General features: G+C 51.7%; 1 protein-coding gene across 4 annotated transcripts in view; it reads right to left on the reverse strand.

Moving 5' to 3' along the window:
- TCERG1L (transcription elongation regulator 1 like) overlaps window positions 1–17757 on the reverse strand; it is a 150892-nt gene that overhangs the window by 86059 nt on the left and 47076 nt on the right. For 3 of the 4 annotated variants that reach the window (XM_074907979.1, XM_074907980.1, XM_074907978.1), the window contains exons 5-6: window positions 5210–5356; window positions 4254–4434 (exon numbers count right to left, since the gene is read on the reverse strand). In XM_074907979.1, the coding sequence (XP_074764080.1) occupies window positions 4254–4434; window positions 5210–5356 (328 nt within the window). Of the gene's footprint in view, window positions 1–4253; window positions 4435–5209; window positions 5357–6774; window positions 7119–17757 lie in introns of those variants that run through there. The other variant, XM_074907977.1, reaches the window with a different exon arrangement.

Consider the following 17757-nt stretch of genomic DNA (forward strand, 5'->3'; position numbering starts at 1 on the left):
CCCAAAACCTGGCTACTTACATATACACACACGTGCTTCAAATATAAAGCTTGTGCTTAGGAAATGCAGAAGGTCAGAGGTCCTGCGTCATGTATTTCACAACTGTTAGAAAGCATAAGAAAATGGAACCCAAATTTCACACAAAGCAGCCATATTTCTTTATAGATTTGTAATGTTTGAAATTTAAACTGAAAGTACCTAGAAAACTGTCTTTGTGCATATATGGGCATATGCATATAGGTGCTATACTGGTATCATAAATACTGGCTCACTTCTTTAAAGGTTGGTGGGATTAAAAGAAAGAAAAGGACATTTTAATCTACATAGGATCGGTAATGCTAAAGCAAGTTGGTGGAAGAATATACAGGAACTCTTTATTCTGCCTTTCATATTCCAACACCAATGGATGAAAGAGCAAGAAGATTGCTCCTGAGCAGAGACACTGTGGAAATGTAGAGGCAGCAATGAAGCTTTGACTTGGCAGAAAATACTTGCTCTTGGAAAATCATTCCACAAAAAAAAAAAAGCGCAAGAAAATAAAATATCCGATTTAAGACAACTATTTTCCTTCAAGGAAACCAAGACTGAAAACCACCAGAAGTCTTCATTCCAAGTTAGATTGCCTCCCTTAGAAATGAAAAAATACTCTGAGCGTTAAAGACTGTTAAAAGGCTTTTACCTCCTCAGCGTCTCCTCCCACGGCTCCGAGGGGGCTCCTGAAGGAGCCCCCGAGGCCAGCAGGGGTCGGAGACAATGCTGCCTTTCCCACTCACCTCCACAGCTATTGCTGAAGACTCCACGAAGACATCCCTGGTCTTGAGCATCTTCACTTGAGTAAGAAAATGCAGTTTAAAAAGAAAAAAAAAAAAATCCATTTGAGGACTCTCAAACTTTTTCAAACGGAAGCAGGTGTTCAGATGTCGGATTTCCCTTTGCTGTTCAAACGGTAAGATCTCCCTTTGCTCCGAATAGAATTGCAGAAGGCAGCAGCCGGGCTCTGTGCACCCAACAACGCAGCTGAAGGTACTCTACTACACCCACTCCATTTCCAAGGTTATTCAAGCCTCCAAATTGCTTCTGAGCAACTGCCCACGACTTTAACCCCCAGAAACTCTTGAGGGTATTTTTTCAATAAGCCGTTGGCAAGATTTACCGGAGCAACCTTCCTTTCTATGCACTTGCCACACTGGTTGTGGCCAGGACCTGGCTCAAGTGTGGAGAAGGGTCACGGTGAGGTTAATGGTTGGACTAGATGATCTCCGAGGTCTTTTCCAACCTCAGTGATTCTGTGGATGGGAAGCCCTTACTGCAGGCTGAGGGCCTCCCTACAGAATTCCCCACTCTGTACATAGACTCTGCTCAAAGCATGATACCCTGAAACGAGCTGCAGAGTATTATGGTCCTGAGAAAGGAGACCAGGAACAACCATATTACTGGTTCTACTGGGGCACCCACACCCCGTAGGGTTCCGCATCGCACCGGGGCCTCCCGGAGAGCCCGCGGGACCACGCACACGCTCACGGGAGATGCCGACTCGCCGGCCTCCTGCTCCACAGGCGCCCTCAGCAAGCAGAAGGCAAACACGGATGTCAAAAGCCACCATCTCAACAAAAATCAGGGAATTTCTGCCCTCGATGGAGACTCTTCCCTCGCTCCCCTCACCACCCAGCCCTTGCCAGGGGTGCAGCCACGGGCTCGGTGCACTCCCACCAGTGGCTTGTGCAGCCCTTCTGGGGAACTTCAAGAAGTGAAGAGATGGCAACACACTTCCAGCTGCATCTCCTGCTCCTTCCCTCACAGGAGGCTGGATGAAAGGCTGCTTCTCCCAGGTTTCCTCAGAAAACCTTCTGGAACATACCAGTATAAAACGGCCCTTTGCAAGGAACCGCTGCTGGCGATGCTCTCGAGGACCAGGAACGTCAAACGGCAAGAACGTACCCTCAAGCATTTAAAATGGCATCAAGAATAGTAAAAAGCACAGAACATCATGTCCTGGAGGGCTACAGCTTTCATCTAAGGGGTGTCACCGAGGGGTCCTGCCGGTGCTCCCTCAGCCCCCGGGGATGTGCAGAAGGCAGAGATGCCACACAGGCACATGGAACTCGGCACAACCCAGCCCCGACTCCATCCGCGCGGCAGGCAGAAACATGAATCCTTGCTCTGCAAAAATATCTAGATGCTGCCTTGCCATGCCTTCCTCACAAAAAATGCAGTATCCAGTAGACATAAAACAAGCTATCATTCCTAGGTGGGAAAATAAAATGTCACTACTCACTTTAGATACACAAAAATGGTAAGTACATAAATTCATGTTTTGCAATATGCGCAAGAATAATAGCCGCTTCCTTTTCTTACAGAAAATAACACCTAGTAGCTGGAGCTCGCAGCTGTTAAATTATGTGCATTACCATTCTCCAGACTCCAATGCCTCATTCCTTTATCTTTGTAACATTGCTGATACATTGAGAAAACAATTATATCATTACTGATAACTGTGGAAGGCAAGCCTGCCGTCAGACGGGCTTTCAGAACGAGCCCAGCCACGCAGCCTGCAAAAAGCTTATTAACTTCTCAGTTTAAACCACTTAACTAAGCAATTTGCTGTCAGTATTTTTATTACTCTTCATATTAAGGGTAAAGATTCTATACGAAGTACTTCCAAGTCCGACCGTAACACTTCCCAGAAGCATCTTGTTCCGGGGGCTGCCGGGCCCCGCTGCCGACAGCGATGCCGCCGCGCACGGCTCCGCACGGCTGGGGACGGTCCCGGGTCAGCTCGGATCTCATCCACCAGAAACAAGGTTTTGAGAGGGATGGGGAGACTTAGAAAGACGGCTGGGGGCCTTCAGGAGCTCGGGGGGGTCTGAAGGGGTGGCAGCCCACGCCGAGCATGCTGCTGGAGGAGAGCTGGATCCACCTGAAGGTCTCTGAAAACAGGCTCGTGTGTGCCACATGGTCCAGGGGGAAGAAAATCACCTTCTCTCCGTGCTCCTGAGAGACACAGAGGCGGCATCGGGCTGGGAGGGGCCCTGTTCTGCCGCGGGCCCTGCCCTAACCCACTGCCAGGTACGCTCTGGCTTTCTGCCCAAAATACCGTGTGCGATAAAACATCTTGGTTTAAAACACTGAAATATTCCAAACACACAGAAACAAACAGTGGGCTGCAGCCGCCCTGCGCTGAACACCCCCCGGGCACCCCGGGAGGGGCCATCAACGTCCCGTGACGGGGACGGCTCACGGTGCCTCAGTTGAGCATCGGGCCATGCTGGCAGAAGGTTTGCAAAAAACATCAAAATATGGAACCGACACGAGTGGTTCAACATGTTTCAATACGGAACAATATTCGCTGCTAATTAATCAGCCTGGCAAACGAAGCCAAACAGCACGGATCTCTTCCAGCACAGTCACTGTCTGCGTTACTGGCAAAACATGGGAAAAGCTCCCGTGTGCTACACGGTTACAAAACCAGAAGCACTTTACAGGGCAAAGACCAAGGGGAGAGGGGCTCTGCTGCCCACCCAACAGGCATCTCCTCCCGTCTGAGAAAGAAAGAAACAACTGACGGCAGCCATTAAGAACGGACTAACTCTGAATTTAAGAATATATGCTGGGAGTTTAAACAGTAGCATCTTACTACTTAACCTCTTCTATGAGACAACTGCTACTTTGAAGTTACTACTGTAGCACCAAAATGGAAAGGTTCAGCTTCCCTGCGACTCATTTTCTGTTCTTCTCCAAGTATAAAGCTCAGCTCTTCTGTTCGGAGCTGTGACATACCTGAGGTACGCAGAGCCATGGAATTTATGTCACAAATATCGCTGTGCCTGAGCCTTAACGAGACAGTGGATCAATCGCCCTTCTCTACCGATAGCTGTCTACACAGACCACACCAAATCCTGAAAATTAGCAACCATCAGGAGAACTATACATCAACTATGTTGGCAACTTACTGTTTGAAAATAAACCAAGCCTGTTGGGGGCGGCTGGCCCCTTCGTTCCAGAAGTCAACAAGCACTTACGGAATAATTTGTTTCAATCTTCTATAATTACACGTGGTCTTTTCTCTCTTTAAGGCTAATTTAGAGGATGAAACGCACTTTGCCATCAAGGTTCAGATCAAGGAAGAGATTTCCAGCTGCATGCAATGAAACCCTTACTTTAGAGAATGGCTTACACATCTCTGGGAGATGCATTTAAACAAAAAAAATAATTTAAAAAAAAGTGAAGTACTTAATTATTTATGTCCTACTGACCTGGTATCAGCTGAGGTGCCAGCACCACTGTGGGAAGAGGCCTGGAGGCAGCAGCTGGCCTGGCTATGGCCATGGCTACTTGATTTGTCATTAACAGAGGCTTCTCATTTCCCTGGAAGAGCCTTGACTCCTCAGGATGTATCCACGCCGAATCCAGAGCAAATGCATTATTCAAATAGATCTGTCCGACATAAATAAATAAAAGAATGTTAAGGTTTGAGATGCAAAATTCAGAAATAAAAATGAGAATGAAGTACCTTTAACTCAATGTTACAACACAGGTAGTATCTCAAGTTAGGGACAGACTGATTTCTGCTCCATTAGCGTTGCAGGCTGGGTTTAGCTGACCATTTACAAATTAACTGGATTTTAAGATGACTAATCAGCTGATGCAGCATCACAAAAAGAAAAGAGCAGCTGAAGGCAGTTGTCCCCCAGCCCCAGCTACTCCGGAGCTGTTCAGAACCCTCGGCCACGCTCCGGATGGGAGAGACGGGGGTGAGGGAGGAAAACGGGACAAAGACACAAAGCCACGTTTTAATTAATGAGCAAGGTAAGCGTGCAGCCGGAGGTAAGGGGATGGGGCACGGGACCGCGCGCGACACCCCGGTATCCCTTCTGGGGAAGGGCAGTGGAAGTCCCAAGGAGAAAGGGAAGATGGAAAACTCCCACGATCACACCCCATAGTAAAATTAAAACCTTCTACTCTACGTAATAAAGATTAAAGACTTTTTAGTCATCATAAAACTTCAGGAAAGCGCAGACGTGCGAATGCTGGAGTGGCCTCCTCCATCAACTGTCCCTTCCCCACCCCTCCTCCTCCGCGGGGTTTTGCCTGACAAGCTGCTGACCTTTCGGACACCTTCACAACTCACAAAGCCCAGAACATTTGTCAGCTTATACACTTTACACACTTGAGCCTTAAAAATACTTTGACATACCAAGATCAGACTTACTTTGCAGCTGGGTAGCCTTTTATCGATCCAGTTTTTCCCAGCATGAGGCGGGACCGTAGATGCGTACACAGGTGGGAAAACGGGGACGAACTCCACGCTCGAGGACGGTGAAAATCCTATGACTGGAGAATGAGCTCCAAATATCCACTTAGGGAGGGGGGAAAAAAAAAAAAAAAAAAAAAAAAAAAACAGGAAGAAAAGTTAACAAAAGGATTTTATCCAGGGGAAAGCAATGCTTTCCATGATCTCCTAACCACATAAAAGATGAGCACAGAAAATTTCAAACGCGTCTCTTTAGCCCGACAGCCGTTTGCGTTTCTTTAGCGAGTGACACGGCACCGACGCTACAAACTGCTTTAGAAAGCCACAAATCAGTAGCCTGGCAGTAAAAGCAGCCCTGGGCTAATGGCTGCTGGCCGCCGGGAAGCTTGGTTTTTCTCCGCTCAAGTGGAATCTCACAGACAAAACAACAACATCACTAGAAAGTGTTTTTAAAAATTTGTCACCAGGCAAGCAAGAACGAAAGCAAATGCTGGAAACGTATTTTAACTTAAGCTCGTTTGGCAAATAGGTTCCCACGGTAAAACCACCTCTGCAGTTTATTTAAGTGGTCTCACACTGGGGAATAATTGATGTTACTGTTTCATTAGACCCAGCACTACCGATTTTCTCCCTCCCACTCTCTCTGCTCCCAAACCACAAGAGACGCTCGTGCTCGAAAAGGCTGGAAATCTTCACATGAAATCGAGTGGATACTACAGCGCCCGCATCCCTCTTTTATTTTTACTTCTTTCTTGTAAAAAAAAAAAATATATATATATATAAAGACGAGGCAAAACTATGAGTGCAGCTTCTGATGTCTCGGCTGTTAACGGGACAAACGCTCCAGCCGAAAACCTTTCGCTATTTCAAGCAGCCTTGCGACAGCAATTAATAATTGAAATATTCATCACTGACGAGACAGATTGGTTCAACTGACACGGCTGAAAACTTTCGTCTTTATGCATATTAAAAAAAAAAAAAAAAATAGCTCAGCCGCCACCAAAGCGCTTCCCGCTGGAGCCGCCCGGACGAGCAGCGCCGGAGCGTTTCTGCTCCCCGGCTGCCGCCGAGCACCGGCCGGCGGGGACCAACCGGGCTGGGGGCAGCGGCTGCGCCCCCCCGGGACCCCCCCATCCCCCGGGGCAGCCCCCCGCGACCCCAGACACGCTGCAGCGGCGGCTGCTCGGTGCGGCCCCGGGGACGGGGCGGAATCGAGCACCGGCGCCCAGGAGGGACCCGCGGGGACGGTGGGGCTGAGCCCACGGAGCACAGCCCACGGCGGGGGGGGCACGGGGATGGCGCAGAGCCCACGGGCAGGACCCCCAGGGTGGGACCCACGACAGAGAACCCACGGGCCACAGCCCACCGGGGGGCGGGGGGGCGACCCGCGGAGCGGAGCCCACGGCGTGGGACCCACGGAGCAGACCCGACGGTACCACCCGCGCCCGGGGCCCGGTCCCGGTGTCCCCCCCCCGCTCCCCGGGGCTGGCGAGGGGAAGCCGGCGGGCGCGGGCCGCCCTTACCTGCCGGTGGAGGAAGGCGGCGGCGGCGGGGGGGGGGTCGGCGGCGGGCAGCAGCGGCAGGAGCGGGTCGCAGGGGCCGCGCCAGCCCGGGCCGGCCCGCAGCAAGGCGGGGGGGGGCGGCGGGAGCAGCAGCGGCGGCGGCGGAGGAGGAGGAGGAGGAGGAGGAAGGGGGGGAGGCGGCGGGGGAGCCCCGGCGGCGGTGCCCACCCTGAGGAGCCCCGCGGCAGCCGGGACCACCCAAGCCCAGGGGGGGTCGGCGGTGGCGGGCGGCCAAAGGAGGGGGGGCGGCCGCTTGGCTGCGGGAGGCGGCAGCATCCTACATGGCCCGGCGGAGCCGCCCGGCCGCCCCGCGCTCCGCACCGGCGCCGAGTGAAACTCCGGGGGGCGGCGGGGCTCCGCCCGGCGAGGGGGGGCGGGGGCAGCGCTGGGGCCGCCCCGCCGAGGGGCGGGAATGGGGGGGGCACCCTGCGGGGTCAGCCCGGTGCGGTCCTCGGGGGGGGGGGGAGAGGGGCTCGGCGCCCTCCGCACGGAGGGATCGGGGTCTGGAACGTCCCTCGGCGGGGGGGGACACGGACACCCGCGCTGCTTTGGGATGCAGCTGCTGCCGGGGGAGGGCATGGCGTGGTGCCCAGCGGGGGGGAAAAGGGGGTTCAGCATCCTCAGCGTTAAGGGGCTTTAGAGTGTTTGAGTCTGGGGTTTTCCTCGGGGCGGGATCCCCGGGGCTTTGGGGCGAGTCCCGGCGGGGGCTCGGAGGAGGGAGAGGAGGTGTCTGGGCTGGGCACGGCCCCTCTGCCAACCCCCCCCGGCCACGCGTGGGGAAACGTTCCCCGGGGTCTGGCAGAGGGTTCCAACCCCCCCGGCCGCCCCCTCGGACGGGGCCTCTCTCCCATCGGCAGCAGAAATCCCACAACTCCGCTCACCTGCTGCTGCTGCCAGGGGAGGGCATCGCGGTGCCCAGCGGGGGGGGGGGAAAAGGGGGTTCAGCATCCTCAGCGTTAAAGTTTTTTAGACTTCTTGGAGTCTGGGGTCTTCCAGGCGGCGGGGGGGGCATCCCCACTGCTCTGGGGTGAATCCCGGTGGGGGCTCAGTGGAGGGAGAGGTGCTGTGGGACGAGGCGTTGAGGTGTCTGGGCTGGGCACGGCCCCTCTGCCAACCCCCCCCGACCACGCGTGGAGAAACGTTCCCGGGCGTCTGGCAGCGGGTTCCAACCCCCCCTCGGACGAGGCCTTTCTCCCATCGGCAGCAGAAATCCCACAACTCATGAGCCCACTCCCATCCCTGCTGCTGCCAGGGAAGGGTGTCGTGGGGTGCCCGACGCCTGCTCTGCGGGTGCTGCTGCCAAGGGGATGAGCAGAGCCCCCCTGCCCGGGACACCGCCCCCCCACACACCCCCCAGGCCGGGGGAGAAGCCGTTGGTAGCTCCTCATTAAAAATGAAGCTTTAGACACGGGTCAGCAGCGAGCTCTAGCAGTTGGGCGTGAGTCATCGCGCTCGATGTGATGATTCGAGGGAAAACAAGCGCCAGCTCCTCTGCAAAGGCCCGGGAGCAGCTCCCGGCTCCAGCCCCGCTCAGGCATCCCGGGATGAGCCGTCCCGGCGGGGCGAGCAACGTGTTCCCAGCAACCTGGGGGCCTGCTTCTCCTGCCTCCTCCTCCTCCTCCTCCTCCTCCTCCATGTCCTCCGTGGCTGAGGGGAGAGAGGAGCTGAGCAAGTCTCTTCTTCTGCTGACAGCGTCAGAGCTTCCAGCCTCTCCGGCAAAAAATTAGAGGAATGAAAAACAGTAAAATGGGCTGCGCACAGGTTCGCAGAACATACGAATGCTTCAACTTTACGGCTTAAAATCACTGCTTGGGTTCCTCTGCCAGAGCACCAGCGCTGCTCCGGCTCTCCATCACGGCGGCACAGCAAGAGCTGCACAGCGAGAAAAGGAAAATACCCAGCTGCACCGCCCGGAGTTTGTAAATCAGTCCGGTCCCGGGGTGTCAGGTTGCGACACAAAACCTCCTTCATCAGGATTATGCAGCTGTACGTGGGCAAACCTGGGGCCTCTTAAAACTGCACAGAAGAAAGTCAAAGGTCTCGCAAATTAATCTCCTCTCCTCAGCCTCTCTAATTCTATTTGGTGCGCGCAGGAATTGGATCTCCCCTGGCAGCGTATAACCTTAGTAAAGGTGTAATTCCCAAGAAGTTTTGAAATCAAATTATTACGATCTGAGGATAACCACGAGATCAGAGAGATAGGTTGCTTACAATTATCCTCAGAGAGATGCTGGGAAACACAGGTTTGAGTCATCTGCGAAGTGACAGAAATCAGATAAAGAGGAGATCACTTCTAAATGTTTTAGTGCTTGTCTATTTGTTAAACTCAAAAATCACTTCCTGGTAATTGTAACTGAACAAGGAAACAGAAACATAATGACAACAACAGCAAGGAAAAAAAAAAAAAAAACAAAACAAAACAACAGAAGAAAGGTTGTTTCCTGTGGAATGCAGCAGCCCTTCAGTAGTTTGTTTTAAATGCAGTAGTTCGTCTATAAAATACTGAAAAGAACAGCAAAAATAGGACATTTTATTTTTATTACTGGCTGAAGGTCTATTTTGGGGAGGAAAAGGGTTGAAAGAGACTTTGAAGAAGTTCAGCAACTGCTTGTGTCCATCCACCTTTGCCTTTGGAGTGTGCACCCCCCCCCCCCCAGTGCCTGCGCACCCTTCCCCCTTCGCGGGGGGCCCCCACAGCCCCGCTCCCCAGGCACACGCGTTGGCAAGAGCACTTCTTCTATTTAAGGTCCAGGAGACAGATTTTTTTTTTTTCTTGGAGGACTTTATTCCCCTGTGTTGAAACCATGACTAACATCAGCCCATTCAAATGACCCAAGGCCAGCCCTGATCCAGCCTCTGTGGAACTAAAGCACAAGTCAGAATGTTGTTATTTAGACCATCAAAACTCTGATTAGTACATCAACATCATTATAATTTCTTACCAGTGGGCAGCCTAAGTACTTTCCTAATATTAGACGGGAAAGTGTCACATGAAATGTGGCTTCAGAAAGTCCCGGCTCAGTGGGGGTCAGAGGAGAGTTTCTCACCTGACAGACCTGTCAGAGCCGGCCTGAGGGACGCACACGGGCATCAGCTGCTTTTTTGCCTTGAAAAATAGGAACAGAATTCTCACTGCCTCCCTCCTTGGGGCTGGGGAAGCGTTCGGGTGTTTCCCAGGGTGTTTGTGCGGCGGGGGTGGGGGGTGACGAGGGGCGAGGGGTGACGGCAGGAACGAGGGGTGACGGCGGGAGCGAGGGGCCGCCTCCCCGGCGACATACACGGCCAAGGCTCTGCTTTTCCCAGCCAGCCCAGAGAGTGGCAGTGATGCCGAGCCCAGCGCCGGCGCGGAGATGAAGCCAAGCTCGCAGCGAGCTGGCGGCAGCGATGCCATTGCTGGGAGCAGACCCCAGCTGGCAGAGCTCCCCCCGCCCCGCAGCGGGGTGATGCCGGGTGTTCGCGGGCTCCCAGGCCAGGCCAGGCTTTACAACGTGAAAAGGTTCCGATCAAGTTTTCACATTCTGGAAACGCCCTGCAGGCCCGTAGGCGCAGGATCTGCATCGCGTTCCTCTTCAGAGCATGGGGTGACCTCCCCTGAAGAGCAAAGCAGCAGCTCTAACGCCGCTTGGCACCAGCTGCTGCTTCTGGTGGACCCGGCGGTGTTGGCACTTGATGATCCTAAAGGTCTTTTCCAACCTAAATGATTCTGATTCTCAGATTCCCTCTCCAAAACATACGCAGTTTGGTGGGCGCTGCCCTCAACACACGCCTTCCTCCCGCCCAACCCTCGCGCTTTCCATAACGGGGAGGCTGGAGGGATGTCCTCGCGTTCGAGGGAGACATAACCGGGGTCTGGGTAGTTCCCAGTGCCCGTGGCAGTGATGCTCTTCCTCTGCCGATGAGCTCAGCACACATTCCCCTGAACCCGGGGGGCATTTGTAGTCACCTTAAAACCTGATGGGCTTGAAATGGTGTAAAAAGCCGAGAGGATAGTCCAGCTATGGGCTTGGCATTTCAGCAACAGTCCCTTCCAGCCACCCCAGCCACAGCTGACTCAAGGAGTCTCTCCCCAGTGCTGGGTGAAACTCGTGGCAGCGATGGAGATGCTGGTGGTCGGCTGGGGCTAAAGAAAATAGTAATAACCTATAAATATGCACAAGGGCTGCTGACAAGAAGGGATTCATCTGTTTTCCATGCTCCTGGTTGACAGAACAAGAAGGAGCAGTCCTAAATTGTAGCAAGAAAAATCTACTCTGGGCCTTGGACGAGTTTTCTAAGGGTGAGAAGGGGCGCAGAAGGGCTGGGGTGTCCTCCCGCACAGGTCAGGTCGTAACTTTTTTCAACTATTCCAACTTCAACTTGGAAGCGCTTTGGGGAAACAAAAGGCCCTTGAGACAGTTAATCAGTCTCATATCCGGTGGATTAGTTCTTGAATACTGCAAAGAGTGCTTTAGATAGCCGGAAAGCCAACTTAGCACTGAAATAAAAAGTTCAGACCCATCATCTCCAGTTTGAAAAAATGGGTCTAAACACTCAGAAACCCATTCCTTTCATTAATATCTAAATTATTGGCTTTTCCTACTGAGGACGTCATTATCTGTTTTTCTTCGTGCCGAGTTTGTCTTGTGAGACAAGATCAGGCAACGACCAAACCTTGCGTTGTTAACTCACCAAACTGTTTTTCAGAACAGATGATTTAAGTCCCCGCCGTAGCACAGCAGCCATCCGTAGGGATAAGCGTAATTTGGTGTGGTAAACGTGAACAGGACGGAATCCTGCACCGTGTTGCCGAAGGCACCACGTGGAGCCCCTTGTACCCAGGTATATCTGTAGCCGTGTATAGTTGAAGATGCTGAAGTTGCCTGTAGATGATAGCACGGACCAGAATCTGGGCAGAATTACACACTTCAGCAAATTCCTAATAAATAGCACATGGAAGCAGGGAGGGATCTCTCTCATCTCCGAGTGCCAGGGAATGAGGCTTGCAGCTGTCTTGGCCAGCGTCTCCTCTCAGGTTAAAGGGCTTGTTTCAGGCGTGTGGAGGGGCTGGAGCCAGGAGAAGGCCTCTCCTCTGCCAGCTTTGGGCATCCTGTGCTCTGAGAGAAGGCAAGTGTGAATACCAGCAGGTTTTTCTTTCAAGGTTCGAACCCGGCTCCTTCACAGCCGCGCGGCAGTCGGGGAGCCCATCTGAGGAGCTTATTCCTTCCCAAGCTGAGCTGTCAAAATCTCCGGTCAAACAAATGACCGGGCGAGGTCATTATTCTGTTGAGTTTTCTCATAACAACATTGACTAATAGTCTGTCCCTTGGGTTAATCCTTATCTGCTGCGTTAGTCATTTGTTTCCAACAGCAGTAAATAGCAGATATTTCAGAAATGTATCAAATAAACCCACTATGCACCTAATTGTGCAATACCATGCTACGAAGGGAAATGAGCTTCTGAGTCCAGCCAGGGATCAGTTTATAGTCTGTAGCAGGAGAATTGATTGTCCCTACATCTTTTATTCCAGCTAGTGGAATCACAGATGCTATTTTTATTCTCCTGTGCAGCTCATGTGAAGCTTTGACAAATCCCCCTTTGTGGAAATGGTGGGTACCAAGCATAGTCCCTCTATACCTGGGTAGGAGGATTAAACCCCGATGCCTAAACCACTCGGGTTCTCACAGGATTTAGCCTGTGCCGAGGAGGAGCTGCGTGGTCTGTGAGAGTGGTGGATGGTGGAGCAGATTCCACCAGTCAATCCTCCGCTCCACAGCGTCCCCAAGGCAAACAAATGAAAAATCCTGAAATAAAATCACCTTTTCTTTCTATTCCTGCAATGGGAAATACCCGATCTCTGATCTGATTTTTGCTAAATTCCATTGATTTCCGTGAGCCCTGTTTCAACCCTATTAAGAGAAATCAAAGAAATGGAGTCAAATGAATCGCAGCTTCAGCGCAAAAGTCACTGCAGGAAAACACGGGTGATACGTAACTTCAGCCTTCCTAGGAGCCCTTTCTTGGGCTCTGGGGATGGTGAGAATCACCTCGAGGCCTTCTGGAGGGCTCCCCAGGCTCTCTGGCAGGAGGTGACCTGTGGAAAAGCAAGTCAGACAGACCAGCACTACTGCCTACCCGGAGGACGAGGACACCCGAAACCGCAGCAGGAGACGGGCAAGGAGGATGAAAAAGTCAAACAGCAGACGAGAGCGGTTAAACAAGGGGAGACCCTTCAGGAAACTACAAACATCACCTAAATTTCTTTAGGTTGAAGGGATCGCCCCACTAACAAGCCCTGGAGTAAGAAGTTGTAGGTATTTGCAGGAGCCGGTGTGAGAATGAGAATCATTGTGAGGATGAGCAGCAGAGGAGGAAGCAGCAGGATTTGGCTGTGGCCTGGAGACCTGAGAGCGCAGCGGAGGCTTGGCAGATGGTCCCGTCCCCCCAGCCTGTCCCGCAGGTCCGCACAGCCCTCCGCCAGCCTGCTTTACAGCCTGCAAAAAGCTGAGCACCCTAAAGCATCTCTGGACGGGGAAACGGATGGAGCAGCATTCCTCCACCCCCAGCCTGCCCAGCAGGGACCAGCACCTCCTGCTGGGGTGAGCGAACCGTGTCCTTGTAACGCTGCTGGTTGTGTCTGGAGCTGCTCCGCCACCGACACCGTTTACATTTCCGTGTTGGCCATTTCTGCCTTTTTCACTCTGTCTTCAAACTTGCGGCCTTCAGGTTTCTTGGTCGTCCTGCCAGGAGATTATGGCTAATCTCCACCCTACAGGGTGTCAGGTTAACCCAACAGCATTTTGAGCAGCTGTCAGGGAAGGATGTGATTGCACAAAGACGATTAATTGGCAAGTTAAGCTGTAAAACATGAATTTCCTTTCCATTATCACAGAATCATCTCTGTTGGAAAAGACCTAGAAGACCATGTAGTCCAAACACTAACCTAACACATTATACCTCAGTCAATTTGTTTTCCAACTTCTTAGACAATAACCTTGAACTATTTTTATACAAAGCTGGAGTTATCGATACAAAACTTCCGAACTCTGGTTATTTAGGAAGGGAAAACAAATGAGAGACCATTGCCCTTCAGTTGCATGGTCAACTGAAAGCAGGAGCATGGAGAGGACAGGCAAACATCTCCCGCCAGGCCTGCTGGGACAGCTAAAACTGTTCACTAAAATCCTGAATTTATTCTAATCTGTTGGATGCAGAAGTCAAACACTTTAAAAACAGAACAACTAATGCATAGTTCAGTGTAAAGCTCTGCAGGGTTTTGTATATAGGAAGATCAATTCAGATAGCTAAGAAAAAAAAAAAAAAAAGGTGTTCACACCAAGAGAAATATAAAAAATGGCATATTTTGTATGTGCACATTAGAGACTAAGTTGCTGGAAACATTTTCTTTTTGAGTTGAAGAATAAAGAGCACAGTCATTCAAGGCAAGATTTGCTTTTTAACTAGTCGGTTGGAATACATCTCTGGTCTGATTTTAACCCTCTTTGGTAGTCGTGCCCACTTCCACCCCGCAGTAGCAGAAGGATAAAAAAATCCTAGGGTAAAGCTATCTACCTCTGACCCCGCTCTGACCCAAGCACTCCTGAGAACACACACAACTCGCTTTGACCCGGGCCTTCCTTTAGAAGATTGTGAAAAAGCTTCCATGCTAAATTTGGGAGTGAGGAGTCTGTGGATGAATCACCCCGTCTCCAGACAGGGTGGGCGAGGGTGGCTAAAACCCCCGCGAGAGGAATCCTCACCATCCACCCGGCGGGGCAGCGACGCGGCCCTCACGCACCACGTGCGGGTTTGTGAAATTTAGGAGTGCGGTGGCTGCTTTTGGCAAAGCGTTATGTGAAGGGGCGGGAACAGATGGAGGGGGGTGCTCCCGCCCGGCCCCCTAGGGTCACCTCCCCGTACGTACACACGCGGCCGAGGCAAGTGTGGCGACCCGCTGCTGGGCCATGTTCTGGAAGGGCCCCGGGGCCTTCCCGTGGGAGATACTCCTGGTTGGGCATCGCTGACCACAAGCAGAGACAAAGGTCCTTATTCCCTCCTGTCTTTTCAGGGCCTACAGATTGTCGGGAAGGAATCTGTAGATCTCAGAGGAGACATACTGCAGAAATGCAGCGTTCTCAGAATCAGATTTGCACCTTCTTAGTCCTCCAAAATACAGAGGCACGCACTTAGCATCAAGGGTTGAGGAGATGTTGGTTTGCAGCTGGTTTCCCCAGAAGAGAATCAGTAGGGGTGCTTTATTTTTAACTTTTCGAAAGAGACACTTCCCTGATTTACATTCTTCAGCCATCACTGAAAGCCTGGAGATCTGGTCCTCTGCCTCACCACCTCAAGCATTTCAGGTACCTCAGGTAGCTAAAGAAGAAAATTTGGCCATTCCAGGTTCTTCAGGGAAGTCAGATCAATGAATTCACTCACAATAACTTGCTTAGAAATTAACCGTTTCGTGAATTTCAGCAAAATATATATGTGATAAGCTCAAAACATGTAGCTAGTCAAAAAGCTGTGGATTCCAAAACAACAAACAACAGATGGTGCCATCTCACATCTACCTACTACTCTAAAGAGATACTTGATGGATAGTCAGATGAACCCCCTCATAGAAGGACTAACGGTAGAGTTTATAGTAAAAAGATTCAAATTTTGTTGGTGCCCACTAGTATCTAGTTTATCAATAACAGGTGAAGAGCAGCAATCAGACGTGCACACTCCGTAGCACTAGCAGGGCAGGGGGGAGATACCACAGTCAAGCAAAAGAGTCTGTCATGTACTCAGCAACTTGTTTCTTTCTTCTCAAGAGCAAGTTACACTTCATGCTGGAGGGATAAAAAATTGTCCTCTTCTTACTGCTGTAGAGCACTCAGCATTTTTAACACCGTGGTTTGCATGGAAGTTGGAAGAAGCGTTTTCATATCGGTTCTCACAGTCCTAAACAACATTTGTTATTGCTTAATCTCCAGTTTAGAAAAGATCAGTTTTCCAGAAAAGACATGGGAGCAACGCTGCATTAACTGATGAGACATCAGAGAGCAAAACAGCCCCACAGCTTATCTCCTAGTTGCAAGGCCCTTGCTGAAACCTGCTGTATCCAAACTCAGCGGTGAGCCCGAGAAACAGCGGAACAAGAGGAAAGGCTCTGAGATGTGGCAGCCCCCAGAACAGCAGCCCGGTCAGCTCTGCGCCGGGCTGGGAACAGTCACCCATCACCTCGCCTCTTGGAGAAAGTCTCAGAACTGCCCACGGGACACAATTTTCTGGTCTGGGGGCTGCTGTTTCCAGCGTGCCCAGGGAGTGCTGGTCCTCGAGGGATGGTCACGTCACCCACCAGGCAAGGAGGGGGCTCCTGGCTACGGACGCGGTGCCCCACAGCAACGCTCGGATGCCAAGTGGGAGTGTTTGAAAGGTGCTGCACCCACCCACCACACTACTGTTGTACACAACCCGCACCAAATCGCTTGGTGAAGAGACAGTAACGTTTCATGCCAAGGACAGACTTTTCCTGAGGCACCTAATTATCATCAGCCCACACGCTATTTTCACAAATTGCTTAGAAGGGCTCATTGCAAAGGCAGCATTATGAGACAGTTGGTTAGACTGAACTCAGGTTATTTAAAATACATGAGGGGAGGGAGGGTGAGTCGTGGGCACTTTGGTCTCCGCAGAAGGTGGAAAATCATTACTACCTCTACTTTTTACACGTTATTCCAGGGTACAAATACATGGGTTTGGCTTCTTAATTAGGTGGTTTACCTCCCCGTGTTAACACGGTTATGTCAAAGCTCATTGCAAGTTTAAAACTTCACTTTATCAGCAGAGCAATTACACTTTTATGAGCTTTATCCTCTTCGTAGTAACTTTAATACACTTTTGTTACCCAATTATTTCTCTTCCCAGATTATTGCTCTTAAGTAACATCACTATTATTCTGGATTCAGTGGTGGAAACAGCAGACCAGATCACACACTTATCTCCAAAACCATTTTGGGAACCAAATGTGGAAATACCAATGTCAAGTTACAAAAAAATGTACCGAGAACTAATTATTCCATCTGGAAACCTTCAGATTTAATTTCTCCAACATTAAATCCCCCGGTCTCGTTCTCCAGTCACTCAGCTGTAATGGGTTCTGCTCCGCTCCCAGAAGAGCATTTCGCGGCACTTTCAGGACAGAGCTCTCCCGGTCTCTCCTTATTGCTGCTCCCTTTGCTTGCTGCCTAATTACCCATTTCAGGGATGATTTTACTTGACGGTTGGCTGTTAGCTTAGGCCATTTATTCCACCCCTGGTCCCTTCTGCAATTCAGGACGGTGACTGGCGAGCCCACGAGCAGGGCTGGGTGCTGCCGTTCGCCTCCCCCCACAGTAAGGCGAGCATCGCCTCCGTAAGCTGCTTAGTGCTGGATAAAAGAGGTTTTTCATCCATATGAAAGTGCTCAGCCATTCGCTTGGGAATTAGGTAGAACAAAAAAAATCATTCTGAAAACAAACGCTGGCATTAAAATGCCTTCCCCTGAGCTGGGGGTGTGCTGCTGCGCATGAGGGGCACTCAGGGCAAGAGGAGAAGTGGGGTCTGGGGTCTGCCAGAAGCCTCTGGTGCCTGGAAGGCCTCTGACCAAGAATAAAACCAGCCTGAGCTTCTCCGGTAAGTGCTAAACTCCCTCAAGACACCAGGACACCGTGAGCAGATAGCAGTTATACCTCACAGTTTGGCTCTGGGGGTAGAACTCAGTCCTGCTGCCTTGGGTAGCCACCACCTCCAAGGAGCAGTTGAGCTCCAGCCCCCGAAGGGATCAGAGCATCCCCCAGCCCTCGGGACCCACAGCTTCACCCGCCTCTGGCGAGGAGCCCTGGGGGAGCAGGAGGAGGAGGAGGAGATGCTGGGGTCTCTCGGATCCAGTTCCCAGCCCACCAGCCGCAGCTCAGGAGGCGCAGGGGCCTCCCTCCTCCCCA

Source organism: Athene noctua, chromosome 5 (genome assembly GCF_965140245.1).
Source record: "Athene noctua chromosome 5, bAthNoc1.hap1.1, whole genome shotgun sequence".
Lineage (NCBI taxonomy): Eukaryota > Metazoa > Chordata > Aves > Strigiformes > Strigidae > Athene > Athene noctua.